Source organism: Octopus sinensis, linkage group LG11 (genome assembly GCF_006345805.1).
Source record: "Octopus sinensis linkage group LG11, ASM634580v1, whole genome shotgun sequence".
Classification (NCBI taxonomy): domain Eukaryota; kingdom Metazoa; phylum Mollusca; class Cephalopoda; order Octopoda; family Octopodidae; genus Octopus; species Octopus sinensis.
Window position 1 is genome coordinate 14,710,189 of NC_043007.1, and position 15,483 is coordinate 14,725,671.

Below are 15,483 nucleotides of genomic sequence, written 5' to 3' on the forward strand. Positions count from 1 at the left end.
CTTAAGCATTCGGGTTACTCTGCTCATTTATTCCTATTGTTTTGAATTAACCATGCATTATCTCATACCTGCATCATTCTCATATCAGAGTTCCTACGAAAGTGCATATCTTCTAAGCATTCATGCCTTCATGCCAATCGCACATTTAAACACACCATTCGAGCGTGATCGTTACCACGTCACCTTACTAGCACTTGTGCTGGTGGCATGTGAAACATTCGAGCGAGGTTGACGCTAATGCCGCTGGACTGGCTCCTGTGCAGGTGGCACGTAAAAAGCACCATTTGGACATGGCCATTGCCAGTACCACCAAACTCGCCCTCATGCAGGTGACACGTAAAAGCACCCACTACACTCTCGGAGTGGTTGGCATTAGGAAGGGCATCCAGCTGAAGAAACTCTGCCAGATCAGACTGGAGTCTGGTTCGCCAGACCTCAGTCAAATCGTCCAACCCATGCTAGCATGGAAAGCAGACGTTAAATCATGATGATGATGATGATTCATCTAGACTATCCTTCTGCATGGGTGCAAATTGTGGTCAGTTGAGCTGAAGATCTCTGGAAACTCGAAGTCTTTGACCACTACTGCCTACTCTCTTTTACTTGTTTCAGTCATTTGACTGCAGCCATGGTGGAGCACCGCCTTTAGTCGAGCAAATCGACCCCGGGACTTATTCTTTGTAAGCCCAGTACTTATTCTATCGGTCTCTTTTGCCGAACCACTAAGTGACGGGGACATAAACACACCAGCATCGGTTGTCAAGCGATGTTGGGGGAACAAACACACACATATATATATATATACATATATACAACAGGCTTCTTTCAGTTTCCGTCTACCAAATCCACTCACAAGGCATTGGTCGGCCCGGGGCTATAGCAAAAGACACTTGCCCAAGATGCTACGCAGTGGGAGTGAACCTGCAACCATGTGGTTGGTTAGCAAGCTACTTACCACACAGCCACTCCTGCGCCTATTGAATTCTGCATGTTGGACTTCATTTTGTCTCCCCACCCAACTATGACAATGCTGCTGCATCAACTCTCTGCAACAAGGTTCTACTCACAAGATGTCCAAGGTGGTTTGAGCACACTCTCTGTCAGCCTCTGGGGGAATTCATTTGCAAAGTGGTCAATGTGACTCCCCACCCCGACTGGCACAAATGAGCTGGAGAACAACAGAAGATGTGGCTGGTGATGGTAAAGGTGGCTGTGGAAGCACAATAGGGCTCTCGTGCCTATGGTCTTTGGCAGTGGAATCAGGCGTAGGTATTCACTGCAGCCGGCTGTCAAATGTGGTCAGCATTCGTGAGGGATGTGGTGGACTTGTTTTTCATAGCTGGCTCAACCCACCCTGGATAAATGCCACTGTAGGTACAACTAAGTGTCTCATAAGGTGGCGAGCTGGCAGAAACATTAGCACGCCGGGCGAAATATTTAGCGGTATTTCGACTGCCGCTACATTCTGAGTCCAAATTCCACTGAGGTCAACTTTGCCTTTCATCCTTTCGGGGTCGATTAAAGTAAGTACCAGTTATGCACTGGGGTTTGCTATATCGACTTAATCCGTGTGTTTGTCCTTGTTTCTCCTCTCTGTGTTTAGCCCCTTGTGGGTAGTAAAGAAATAGGTACAACTAAGTATCGCATACCTTCATGATTTCGATGACATGATTGTTTATTTTTAGAATGACATTGTAAGGTAGGTGTGAGAGGTTGTATCTGGTCAGTTCAAACATAAAACAGATGGAATATTTAAACCAGATACAACTGGTTTAAATGCTGAAGGGTTACACTGCACCTGATAATTAGATTCCATCTCAGGATTTTGTGAGTTTTGGATGATACTGAGTTGTCGCTTAGTCCCTACAACTCCTGGGTTCATTCTGGCCCAGGGTGGTAGTACTTGCCAGTGGCTTCAGATATAAGTCAAACAGAGGAAGATGGTCTTGTAGCTAAGAAATAGTGGACTCGGAGGACGGCAGGCTCCTAGACATGTGTTACACAGACCTACTTGTGTGTGAGCATGCCCTCATGTTATGTGAACCAGTCTCCCTGCCTAAGGGATAAATAGACCCTGTGCCTCAAGAGCAAGCTTGGGAGAATAGGCGACTAGTAGTATATACCGTAAATCCTCGAGTATAGTCCGCCCTTGAGTATAATATGCAGGGGAATTTTAGGGTGCTCTGTACCTCTGAAAAACCTAAACCTTGTGTATAATATGCACCCCTTCTCTAACTTGAGTCAAGGAGTCCTATACAACGTTCTTGGTTTGTAAAAAATATATATGGTAACGTCCTTTATTATTATTGTACATATAACATAATGCAAACGTGTAGCTTTTTTGTGCATTTTGTTTGCAGAAAATAAAGAAATAACAGTAATAACGTTTAATAAATGTTGCTTACTGCAAGTTATGGATGATTCTTTTATGACTTCATTGCTTTCAGACTTAGCTTAAGGTATTTTCGTGCCCGACATCACAAAATACATTTGAATAAACATTGCTGGACAGCAAATAGAGACTCGGACATTCCTTAGAAAATATTTTTCATTTTTAACCTCGTATATAGTATGCACTAGAGATTTTGATCTTTAAATTTTGAGAAAAAAATGTGGATTATACTCGAGGATTTACGGTATTGTAAATAAACTGGCAGAAGGCAATGGAAAATGACTTCAGTATCTTTCTCAAGAAAACCATCTATCTTCAGATTTTTGGCATGGAAGTCCATGATCACTGGTGTCTGTACAACATGCATGGCACAGGAAGGAAAAGAGAGAAAACACATAGAATGAGACACCAAGTTTTGATGTTGAACCTGAGTAAAAGCAATTCTGACAATAGCAACAAGGCAGAGATATGCCACCTAGGTAGGCAGGGTAGCTAGTGCTACCTTGAATAAAATAAATCGATAGCAACATTTTCCTTTTATGGCAAAATATGTACCTAATTCAATAAAATTATGATGGTTACTCTGATTACCACGCATAAAATGCAAAATATTTTATTTTTTTGTAGATGAGGTAGGCATAATTCACTCCTGCCTTTCAATTTCAATATTTAAGTTATGCATAGTACTGCTGTAGTACACATGCTGCGTACACTCCTACAACACCGTTTTCTTTATGCGCTATAAAGGCAGAAGTAAATCTGCCCTCAACTCAGTCGCGTACCTGTGTTTCGCTTATTTTTTGTGTGTTTTACTACATAAAGGCCACCAACTGCCTACCCTGAGTAATTACTGACGGCATGCACTTGGCACAAGGTCATAACAAAGAACTAACAACAAGAGACTTACTTGAGATTCTCTGAGACTGTTCTAGCTTTTGAATAATGTCCTCCCACAGGATTAGCAGCCGCAATTATGGAAGCTCTGGCAGGTAAGCTACAAAATAATTGAAGCACGAAAATTTAACATAAACAGTTGAAGTGATGTAATCAGAGTTTGAGCTGTCTCATTCTGAGAGACAATAAAATGTAATTGATAAAAAATGAGATCTTCTTTACCTGCAAACAATACCTGCTTTTGCAATGCTAATACTCTGCTGTTCCTGGGAAAAAAACAGAAAAAAAGAAGCTTTTTAAGATACAGTATTCTGTGCTGCTGCTGCATTTTATCATGAGGGGTTTTTCATAAACAGTTAATTAAAACATACCTTACTTCATAGAACCCTAGGGTACCTAAAAATCTACTTTGGAAAACACAGGGACCTTACTTACTGCAAATGTTTTAATCCAAATTATAAATCCTGTTGTATTGCTTCATCGTCGATCTTTATCCTGTCATAACAGTATTTTTGCAAAGTTCTTAATCTAAGATTTATTCTAAATTAACCCAATGTCTTTGAGTTCGTTAAATTTCAGATTACGTTAAAAACAATTAAATTAAATCTTACCATAGCTTCTAATAGAGCTTGGTGCTGTTGTTTCATTTTGTCAAATTCATCAATACAGCAACATCCTTGGTCAGCAAGAACAAGGGCTCCAGCTTCTAATGCATGGTCGTTTGAGCCCGTTTCTTTGCAGAGAGTTACCTGAATAAAAATACATTTGAAAAATAATTATTAATTTAATGATATACTAGCAGTATAGCCCAGCATTGCTCGGGTTTGTTTCGACCCTTTAGAATTGGAATTTTTGAAAAGTAAAAATTTTGCATTATATAGCTTGTTATTCTCTTTAACCCTTCTGGTTGAAATACACCGAAAAATGGTGACACAGCAGTAAAAAAATCGTAAAAAATTAGGATTTTCATAGAAAAAAAAAGCACCTTTTTGATGTAAATAATTTTTGGTGTTAACATGGTCCGATTTGAATTTTTTCTTCTACGGAAGGAAGAGCAAGCCTTCTTCTATCATACTCTCAATTTTGGTCAACTTGCGCCGCAGGATCTCGGAGGAGATAGTGTTAGTTGAAGGCTACCAAACCTGCCATACACAGACAACTTCAGCTTTATATATATAGATTAATATATATATTTTTTCCTTTTGCTGATATTTATTTTCCACAATGTTTTGAACTGTGACAGTAAATTTCATATGCTTAACATTTATATTTGTATTTTGCAATAACAATATAAATTATTTGTAGTCAAATTCTTTCAACGTGCACCACATCCACGGAATGACAGTGTTACTGTTGCTGTGTGTGTTGTTGTTGTTGTTGTCATCATCATTGCTTAATGTCCAAGCTGGCAAAAGTTGGACGATTTGATAGGATCAGGTGAGCTACAAGGCTCCATCATGTTCCATGTCAGTTTTGGCATAATTTCTACAGCTTCATGTCCTTCCTAACACCAACCAGTTTACAGTGTGTTCTTGGTACTTGTATTTGTGCCACCAGCACTGGAGGGGTTGCCAAGGAACTTGAAAGACAGGAAAAGACAAAGAAAGGAAAAAAGAGGGGAAAATGAAAATGGCCCTCTCAACAGAGTAGTGGTGGCAGGGTTACCTGAGAGGGCGAAATAATTTTTACGCCATGGTCCAGCAGAGGTGTCAAAATCAAATTTGTTTTTCATACTGAAGGCTATTGTAATCTCCTGTCCCCTTCCCCTCAAAATTTTATCAAGTTTTGAATTTTAAAAATCAATCATCTTGTCACCTGAAATGTAAAAGAGATTTGATAACATCCGTTGCTATAATTTTGTTTTCTTTCTCCAATTAAAAGAGAGAAGTTTTATTTGTTCAAGAAATTTTTTCGTGGGGGCAGGTGTGGCTGAGAGGTAAGAAGTTTGCTTCCCAACCACATAATTCCAAGTTCAATTCCACAGTGTTGTACCTTGGGTATTTTCTACTATAGTCCCAGGCCAACCGAAGCTTTGTGATTGGATTTGGCAGACGAACACCGCAAAAAAGCCCATCGTACACACACATAAATATGTATGTGTTACTATCTTTTCGCCTTGACTTCATAATCACGGTCATGTAAGCCCTGTCCGGTTTCCAATTTTCCGTGAAGATGCTTGATTATGGAGAAGAGTTGCTGAAGCATGGAACAAACTGCCGGCATCAATTGTTAGTTGTCAGAGCACTGCATCCTTCAAAGCTTCCATGCTTCCTGAGATTCGCCAACACTACACCTGATTTTCTCCCCTCCATACACACGCAAGCATCTATCTGACTCATACACTGTTCGCTCTCCAAACATTTGTACATTACTGCATATACTTTATATGCACTTTTGACAAGTTGTGGTGCACCTGAGCACTGTATACAATAATTTCATTATTATTATTATTATTATAATAAATATTGCCTTCCTTGGAACTAGGTAAAAGTTGGCGACAGGAAGGGCATCTGGCCGTAGAAAATTTGTCTCAACAAATTCCATCCGATTCATGCGAACATGGAAAAGAAGACGTTAAAACGGTAATGAAGATTACGTTCAACTTAAAATCTAAAGGGACATAACTCCAAAACACTGCCGGTTACTTCCCTTGAAATCCCTGCCGCCAGTTTCCCTCCATCGCGAGTGGACTATTGTCTTCTAATTTTTTTTACTCGAGTCGTAAATAAGGTTTTTATCGAGTAACACCTGTATTAATTAATGCAAGACAAGCCCTCACAGCACTCCGAGGGAGAAAAAGCTACAAAACAAAGGAGTAATCAAGGCATAGGAATCGTAAAAAGGAATTAAGACTATTGACTTCTCTGAAGGGAAATAAATTTCATATCGAACGGTTCTGTTGTTTACTGGTTGCCGGGCAACGTGGTCTTTGTGCATCACCTGTCACTCCGCCTCCGCCACAGCCGTCGGAGCAATCAGACCGTCTCCACACCTTTACTACTTTGGATATATATATATAGAAGCTGACGATGATGGCAAAAATAACAACACACCCATTATTATTATTATTATTATTATTATAAGTCCCTTCACTTCTCTCGAAAGCACGAACTTTTAATAATAATGTTTCGAACATTTTAGCTTCTTTTTATTTTTGCATGTGTATACAATTGATTTTTTTTATTACCCACACGGGGCTAACGAAGACGGATTGCATGTGTATAAAATATTAGCTTTCTAAAATGGCTAGAAAATAATTGAATAGTAATGCTTAAGGGGTTTCGCACAGAAGGGTGCCGAAAATGGAGACATTGGCACTGTTTTCATTGGAAGTTGTTATAGAAAAATTGTATGTTCCGGGAGTGATATGCCGGATCCCTAGTATCGTCTGTAAGTTGTTAGATTTTCCCGTTCTTACAATAAATCTCATCGACGCTAAGTCTGCTGACAAAATGAGGAAGACTCTTACAGCGGACCCCCTGTGGCCGATACCAAGCCAGTTTGATTGTCTTAAGGACCTTGAAGACACATTCGTTTTCAAACGTGGTAAGTCTTGTCTGTTTAAAATGTCTCCGGAGAACCTTACACACCACTTATGCAATGTCCCTTTGTATTTGCTAGTGTTAGATAGCTTCCCAGATACCCCTAAAGTGTTGGGTAGTGTATCCCTTCCTTTGGATACAGCAGTCAAACGAGTTTGTTCGGAATTTGAAGAGGATAGATTTAATGTTCCCAAAGTGTTTGCAAATAAAGGACTGTTGCGAATTTACAGTCTAATGGGGAAAGAAATTGGTTATATGACTATTGGGTACCGCCTTTTGTGTTTGGGATCAACCCTTTTGACCCACATTACGGAGAAGGAACCCAGGGATACAGCAGATACTGTCTATAGTTGCTCTACGAATGAGAACGATTGGGAGAATAAAGTGGATGCTAAGAAATCAGTCGAAATTCAGACAGAGAATCGAGTCCCAAGCCAGCAATATTCTTCCCCAACAGTTGATAGTGATAAACCAGTGAGTGGCCGAGAAGCAACCATCCAAGATGAAGAGGTGGAGTCTAATATAACAGCAGAGAAGGATGTCAGTATATATTTATGTGAACCTTCAGAAAAGGAGAATTTAACACAGAATAACATAGAAAATAATGAAAATTCAAATATAACACAAAAGAACATAGAAAATACTGAAGACTCAGAGAAGATTTTAGAACGTGTTAAGGAAAGTGCAAATGAAAACACATTCTTTGAGCATTATCACCCACCACCTATGTTTTATCATAATGATGGAAAACCATCTTTTCATATTCCTGTGCCATCACATGAAGAACTAAATCAGCTTTACATGCACAAAGCTGACGGAGAGTCAGATATTTTCGACGAAGACATACAAAGTGACTTTAAGGAACCCCAACCTACAAAATCTGACAGTTCCTTGCCTTTGCCCTTTGTACAAAATAATACAAGTGATGAATACACCTTTGAAAGTAAGTTTCCTTTATTGACTGGTATTCTTAAAGAACTTAGTTCTGTAGATATTCCTTCATTAACCAGTCAAATTTGTTGTAGCATCAAAGAACAGACCACTTGCAAGAATTACTTGTCAGAAGGAACTCAAACTAGTAAGAAAGATACTCTGGCTGAGAAGATGAAGAAAGCAATGTTAAAACAAGGAAGCAGTGCAACGTACAGAGACTGGATCCGGACCACACCTCGAATTACAAGTACGAAATCTTTATTGCGATATGGATTAACAAGAACCTATACTTTGAGGTTGGAAAAAATTCGCTCCCAAAAAGAGGAGTCTGCCAAGAAGGAAGCTGGTAGAATTGGTCAGAAAGCAAGATTTGTTAGTGTCATGAAGAATGTGAGTGACACAAAAGCTGTAGTGGAAGAAAAACAATTAATTGATACAGCTAGGACACCAGAGGTAGAAGTGGAAATACCGGATGAAAAATCTTTTAAAACACATGAAACTGTTACAATAAAAGAAGATAAAATTTTAATTGAAGAAGAACAAGTTGTACATTTGGAAAAAGATCATGAGAGTTTGAAGGAAGAATCCATTATCACTTCGTTAAGTATAGAAGAGAAAAAATCTGTTAAAATCTCTCAGGCTTCTGTTTCAACTGCTGGTAGCATCAATAAAGATGATGATGAGGAACGTAGTTCCAACGTTGCTGATAATGTTAGTGAAAATCACGAAGAGCCTGATTCTGGCAGTGCTGAAGAAATTCCAAATATTCAAAATGAAGTTGAGGCTAGCAAAGATTCTCAAATAGAAGACTTTAAAGCACAAATAGAAAACTTTAAAGCACAAATGAAAGAGGTAATAGGCTCTGATGCTAACTCAGTGAGCCATGATTCAACATATAAATCTGATAGAGAAGAAACATCAACCATTGATACCATTTCCTCAGAGGAAGATATAACAGACGAAGAATTTGTTCCCCAAAAAATAACTGAGCCTTTTTCAAAGTTAGAAAAAATGAAAAGTTCAACAGAGGATCATGATAATGTCAGTGTGGATAGTAAAATATCTCAAATTCTGTTTCCTACCGAGAGGAGTTCTAAAAGAGTTTTACCAATGTTGAATAGAGAATCAATCAATACAGAGTCTGTGAGTTCTTATAAACCGAGTGATGAGAACATCTGGTGGCATACAAGTGGAGACCAGGAGGTGGAGGAGTATTCCGATGACTTTTCTTCTTCTTCATCTACCAAATCAAAGGCTAGTATTGAACAGCCAAAGAACATACTGAGGTCAGAGAACAAACTGGGATATACCATTTGGTGATCATAAAATTAAAAAAAGGCTGTTACAGAACTTGAAATATTCAGCATTTTAATTGCATTTGTTTATTTTTAAATATTTTTTTTCATTTTTTTCATTTCATCTAGCTTCAGCTCACGAGCCGTGGCCATGCTGGGGCACCGCCATTCGGTGTTGCTACATGATTTTACTTCACGAATGCTTTTTAGCAATTGACATTTGGTGCATGAGAGAGTTTGATGCAGCTGCCCTCATCTGCACCTCCTGCCGTGAAGTTGGTTCATCTGGGACACCTGACAGGAAGAGATCCAGCATTATTTTGAAGACATCTGCATCCACCCCATGCAGGTCTCTCACGTCAGTCGGGAGGATATTGAAGAGCTGTGGACCTCTGAAGCCCAGGCTATTGCAGTATCTTGTCCTACATCTTGATGGCAAATTTGGAGTCCTTGGCACTATGCAGTGGCGCCCAGTTCTAGTATTTGTGTAACTCTCGATGCCAAAATTTGGGACAAGTCCTTCCAGGATCTTCCAGATGTATATTATGGCATATTTGATAAAACTTTCAACTCATCACAAAAACATTTCACATTATGAAATACATTATGCAGATGCTGACCTTAAACTTCAAACCCAGCTCAGGGATCTGCTAGAATGGTTCAAAATATTTTAACCTTTTACATATGACTGAAATATTGAATTTTTAAGTTACATTTGTTTAAATTATGCAAGATTGCATTTTCTTAAAAAAATTACTGTTCATATATTTTCTTAAATAATTATATTTATACCAATAAATATTTATAATATATTTTCATTTTAGCACTCATCATTGCCTTTTTTTTTCATCTGCTTTTCCATGTTGGTATGGGTTGGACAGGATTTTGAGGTGGCATTTTACAACTGGATGTATTCTTGACTTTAACACTTTTAGTCACCACTTACAGCACACAGGGATACTGTGTACCTATTCTAAAAAGCAGATGCTGGTCCTGAGTTCAGTTCCACTGTATGGCACCTTGGGTAAAGGCCTTCCTCTATCACTCCAGGCAGGCTGAGTGAAAGAGGAAGCCTTGTGAGTGGATTTGATAGATGGAAACTGAAAGAAACCCATCACATACACACAGTTATGCATGTGCGTCTTTGTAGTTGTCCACTGCTACTGCTTGACAACTGGTGTTGGTTTGTTTACATTCCTGTAACCTAGCAGTTCAGCAAAAAGAGACCAATAAAATAAATGTCAGGCTTAAAGATACGAAGTACTGGGGTTAATTTGATCAGCCAGCAAGACTGTAGTCCAAAAACTAAAACAAGATGAAAAATATTATATATTATATAAATCATCATCATCATTTAACGTCCGTTTTCCGTGCTAGCACGGGTTGGAAGGTTCGACCAGGGTCTGGGAAGCCAGAAGGCTGCACCAGGCTCCAGTCTGATCTGGCAGTGTTTCTACAGATGGATGCCCTTCCTAACGCCAACCACTCCATGAGTGTAGTGGGTGCTTTTTACATGCCAGGGGAGGCTGGCAACAGCCACGATCGGTTTGTGCTCTTTACGTGCCACCGGCACAGAAGCCAGTCGAGGCGGCGCTGGCATCGGCCACGTTCGGATGGTGCTTTTTATGTGCCAGGGGAGGCTGGCAGCGACCACGATCGGTTGGTGCTTTTTACGTGCCACTGGCACAGGTGCCAGGGGAGACTGGCAGCGGCCATGATCAGTTGGTGCTTTTTACGTGCCACCGGCACAGAAGCAAGTCAAGGCGGCACTGGCATCAGCCACGTTTGGATGGTGCTTTTTACGTGCCCCCACCCAAAATCTATTAAATATAAAAACAAAACAAGCCCTAAACTTACAGTTAAACCTGACACAGTGGTTGTATTTCCGCAGACATATACACTTCGTGGGGCTACGTTACTCACAGCTTGCAGCATCTGTAACACAAAATGTTTCAAAATAAGATCACATATACAGTAACACCTCAATATATATAAGTCAATTTGTTCCTGGAGACAGCTCGTAAAATGAAAACTTGTAAAGAAGAGCAATAATTTCCCACAGTAGCAATGTTATAAATTGTAATTTGTTCTCAGAAAAATATTTTACCTATAAAATTTATAATACTTGTAAATAAATGGCAATAAATCAATGGTAGAATGTAAAGAATATTTTAAAAAATAAAATAAATGCACCCTTTTAAAACCTAGCCAGGCTCATGGGCCCGGTTTCCCGGTTTCTATGGCATATGTGTTCCCCAGCTGGACGGGATGCCAGTACATCGCAGCGTTACTCATTTTTGCCATCTGAGTGGACTGGAGCAACGTGAAATGAAGTGTCTTGCTCAAGAACATAACGCGTCGCCCAGTCTAGGAATCGAAACTACAATCTTACGATCATGATGCTGACACCCTAACCATTAAGCCATGCGCCTCCACTAAAGAATATTTTATGTAAAGTAAAAAAAATGTCAAGATCATTTACAATAAAAAAATATTATTATTATAATCGTTTTCTGAATCACTTTCACTCACACTAGACTTGCGCACATCATCACTTTTAGACGCGATCGTCAATTCACAAGCACTCATAGACAGACTTACTCTGTTACTTGTTTCAGTCATTTGACTGCGGCCATGCTGCAGCACCGCCTTTAGTTGAATCAAATCGACCCCAGGATTTATTCTTTGTAAGTCTAATACTTATTCTATCGGTCTCTTTTGCCAAACCGCTAAGTTACGGGGATGTAAACACACCAGCAATGTTGGGGGGGACAAACACAGACACAAACATATACACACACAGACATATATATATATATATATACATATATACGATGGGCTTCTTTCAGTTTCCGTCTACCAAATTCACTCACAAGGCTTTGGTCGGCGAGAGGCTATAGTAGAAGACACTTGACCAAGGTGCCACGCAGTGGGACTGAACCTGGAACCATGTGGTTTGTAAGCAAGCTACTTACCACACAGCCACTCCTGCGCCTATATAATTGTAGAATTCTTTTTAAAAAACAAGTCTAGAGTTGTTTGCTTAGAAGTTTTTTGTTGCTCTCTATAAATTTCTTGGTAACACGCAAAAGCATTTGTTACGGTAGTAGAAACTTTTGCACTTCACTTAAAATTTGGATCTTGTGCTTGAAAAATAAAACTCATAACCCCAGGGTCTCGTAAAGTCAAGTATTACTGTATTTATTTTCAAATACATGTATAAGTTATTTTAAATCATACATGTTTTGTTTGTTACTTTTCGAGCCATGCCTGGCTCATAAGGGCCGGTTTCCCAGTTTCCTTAGCGTATAGGTTCCCCACCTGGAGAGGACATCGGTCCGTCGCAGGTGAGCTGCAAGATGCAGGAGGAAAGAGTGAGAGAAAGTTGTGGCGAAAGAGTCAGCAGAAGTTCGCCATTACCTTCTGCCGGAGCCATATGGAGCCTAGGTGTTTCACTCATAAACACACACATCGCCCGGTCTGAGATTCGAACCCGTGATTCCTGGACCGTGAGTCCGCTGCTGTAACCACTAGGCCATGTGCCTCCACAGACATGTTTGCTCCATGGCTCTGTCCTTAGTCTCTTCAAACTTATGTTCGAAGTCCATGGGAGTTTGTCTATACTGATAATTTGTTTATCATTTCAGGTTAAGTTCAGAAAATTTTAAGTTTATATATCCTCAACTTTTGTCCCCACTTAAAGCTGTTTCCACCATCAACTTAACACTTTAGCATGCTGTTTACATAGTCAAATGTAACGTTTATTTATTCAAATTGTTTTGAATTAATCATGCATTACCTTGTAGCTTTGAGATTTCAATGATTTAATTGTTTATTTTTAGAATGACACTGCAGGGTAAGTATGAAAGGCCAGAACTGGCCAGTGTGAACAGAAAACAGGAATACTTTGGTCAGATATGGTTGGTTTAAACACTAAAGGGTTTTAATATCCTCTTTTCCATGCTTGCATGGGTCAGATGGAATTTGTTGGGGCAGATTTCTACAGCTGGATGCCCTCCCTGTCATCAACTATCTAAGCAAGGTAATATCTCCTCAGGGCCAGATGTTTTCACAGCAGATCGGAAATGAAGGAGCCCTTCCTGTCACCAGCTATCACCTGTTTCTAAACAAGGTAATATCTCCTCAGGGCTAGATGTTTTCACAGCAGATTGGAAATGAAGGACACTGCTTTATATGATGGTGACACTTGCTTTTACAATACAGTGAGAAGCCAAGACAAGGAAACATGAACATCCATGCATGCACAGAAGTGGGATTCTCTCAGTTTCCGTTTTCCCAAATCCAAGAATTCATCTCAATAATTTCTGTGGAATTACTGCTGTGCTGCTTTTTTTTTTTTTTTTTTTACTTAATTCACAGGACATTGGTTGGCTCAGGGTTAAAGTAGAAGACGCTTGCTTAAGGGGTGCTTTGCAGTGGGACTGAACCTAAAACCATGTGGTTGCAAAGCAAATTTCTTAACCATACAAACTATGCCTGCAACCTGTTGTATAAAGAAAATTTAAATTTACCTGACTTTTCCCCAAACCTGGATCTCCGACCATCAAAATATGCGGATCTCCACGGATGGCAACACAATCCTGTAAGAACAAAACATTTTTATTTGACAAATAAATAAATAAATAAATATATATATATATATAATAGAAATATTAAAATTACTAAGTCTCTATAAAAGAGATTACGGCAGCGTTTACTGAAACTAGGTAAATAGAAACCTTCGAACAGAGACATCAGTGGCGACACCTGCGGGGTCTGACTGCGCTACATTGACAAGGGGCAATACCCCGAAATGCGTCTGTAGCTGTCGGACTGGCAGTGTGAAGCGGCTGACCTCCCTTGTTCGAAGGTTATAATGGATACAGATCGTGTATCAATAGCTATCTTAAGGCGGTGGCCTCATGGAGCTGACCAGCGGCAGCGATTATTCTTATATCTATAAGAATGCCATATTAATATGGCGATAACTATTAATTTTATATATATATATATATATAAAAACAAAATAAAAAACAAACGCACATGCCACACACAGACACAAAATTACACTCACACAAAGTTATACACATATAAAGTTACACACACACGAAATTATACACATTTTTTCATGGTGAGACTGGATTGGCTATAGCAAAATTTGTCTAGTCGTATATTATTCTTTGCTATTCTAGGCACAAGGCCCAAAAGTTTTGGGGAGGGGGCTAGTCGATTAGATTGACCTCAGTACGCAACTGGTACTTGATTTATTTACCCCGAAAGGATGAAGGGCAAAGTTGACCTCGGCGGAATTAGAACTCAGAACGTAGCGGCAGACGAAATACCGCTAATCATTTCGCCCGGCATGCTAACGATTCCGTCAGCTTGCCACCCAGTAATTCAGCAGAAATATGATAACGAAAGGATTAAGCAGGCAACAAGGGTTTGAATAAATGACATTTAGCTTAATTTCCTAAATGTGAAGTATTTCTTGTAAATAAAGCATGTACAGAAGTATCTTGCCCAAAGACTTCATGAAACTACCTCAGACAAATACAGATTATGATGTTGTCATAACTGTCATTGATCAAAAACTGAAAATCTATATGGTAGTTGTAACGTCCATGTTAGTTTCTCTAACTTGTACCAATGAATATCTGTCACACAATAATCTTCTATATGCTTGTCCCACCTGTAACAAACGAGGTAGACCACCTACCATTACCTCAGCGTACAAAAAGACCCACTGTGAACGCTGGCAGGGCTGGACGAAGCCAGACAACCCACCTTCAGATGCACATGACATCAGAACTACTATTGCACATGCTATCGGTGTCAGCTTTAGAACTATGCTTAAAACCCATATTTTTAAGTTTACCAACAAACTGTATAAACAGACGAAAGGCGGTGCTATTGGAGTAGGGATCGCTGGTGATGTTGCTAACCTCTTCATGGTATGGTGGGACAGACAGTTTAAACAGTGCCTAGCAACCTGTAACATCCACTTAGTTATGTACTCTCGATACATTGATGACATAAACCTTGTCGTGAAATGTACAACACTTTGAAAATATATAATAAATCATTAATTTACCCAGATCTAAATAGATTATATAAAACCTATTTACTGAGTAAAACATTAAATAATTTTTGTTTAGTTCCTCGTATCTCACTCCTCCTTGCACAGAACAGAGTTCTTTCTTTAAACATAAGGCCAATGTATCCATGACCACAATGCAGGGCCAATATTTTCCCCAGACACAATGCCAATATTTCTATATTCAGCAACAAAAAAAGCAGAACAATCCAGTTATATTTACCTTGTCATTTGCAAAACGTTGTGTTCCTCCAAAAAGACCAAGAACCAAGCCTGCTTTGACCATCTGGGAAAATATCAACAAATTATTTCATTTAATGTCGTTAATTGTAC

General features: G+C 39.3%; 2 protein-coding genes across 3 annotated transcripts in view; one reads left to right on the forward strand and one right to left on the reverse strand.

Moving 5' to 3' along the window:
- Positions 1-15,483, reverse strand: part of LOC115217372 (DNA helicase MCM8) — an 89,101-nt gene that overhangs the window by 44,345 nt on the left and 29,273 nt on the right. For both annotated transcript variants that reach the window (XR_005001162.1, XM_029787047.2), the window contains exons 15-20: positions 15,374-15,436; positions 13,589-13,657; positions 10,914-10,991; positions 3,898-4,035; positions 3,509-3,552; positions 3,300-3,386 (exon numbers count right to left, since the gene is read on the reverse strand). Coding sequence is in view for 1 of the 2 variants with exons in the window: in XM_029787047.2 (XP_029642907.2) it covers positions 3,300-3,386; positions 3,509-3,552; positions 3,898-4,035; positions 10,914-10,991; positions 13,589-13,657; positions 15,374-15,436 (479 nt within the window). In the remaining variant the exon portion in view is untranslated. The remainder of the gene's footprint in view (positions 1-3,299; positions 3,387-3,508; positions 3,553-3,897; positions 4,036-10,913; positions 10,992-13,588; positions 13,658-15,373; positions 15,437-15,483) is intronic.
- LOC115217371 (microtubule-associated protein 10-like) lies at positions 5,928-9,090 on the forward strand. Its single transcript, XM_029787046.2, has one exon. The coding sequence runs from the start codon at positions 6,589-6,591 to the stop codon at positions 9,079-9,081; it is 2,493 nt and encodes an 830-aa protein (XP_029642906.1). The 5' UTR covers positions 5,928-6,588; the 3' UTR covers positions 9,082-9,090.

What these genes read in the sequence shown, in the direction of transcription:
- LOC115217371 (XM_029787046.2), top strand. Translation starts at nt 6,589, where the DNA reads ATGGAGACATTGGCACTGTTTTCATTGGAAGTTGTTATAGAAAAATTG.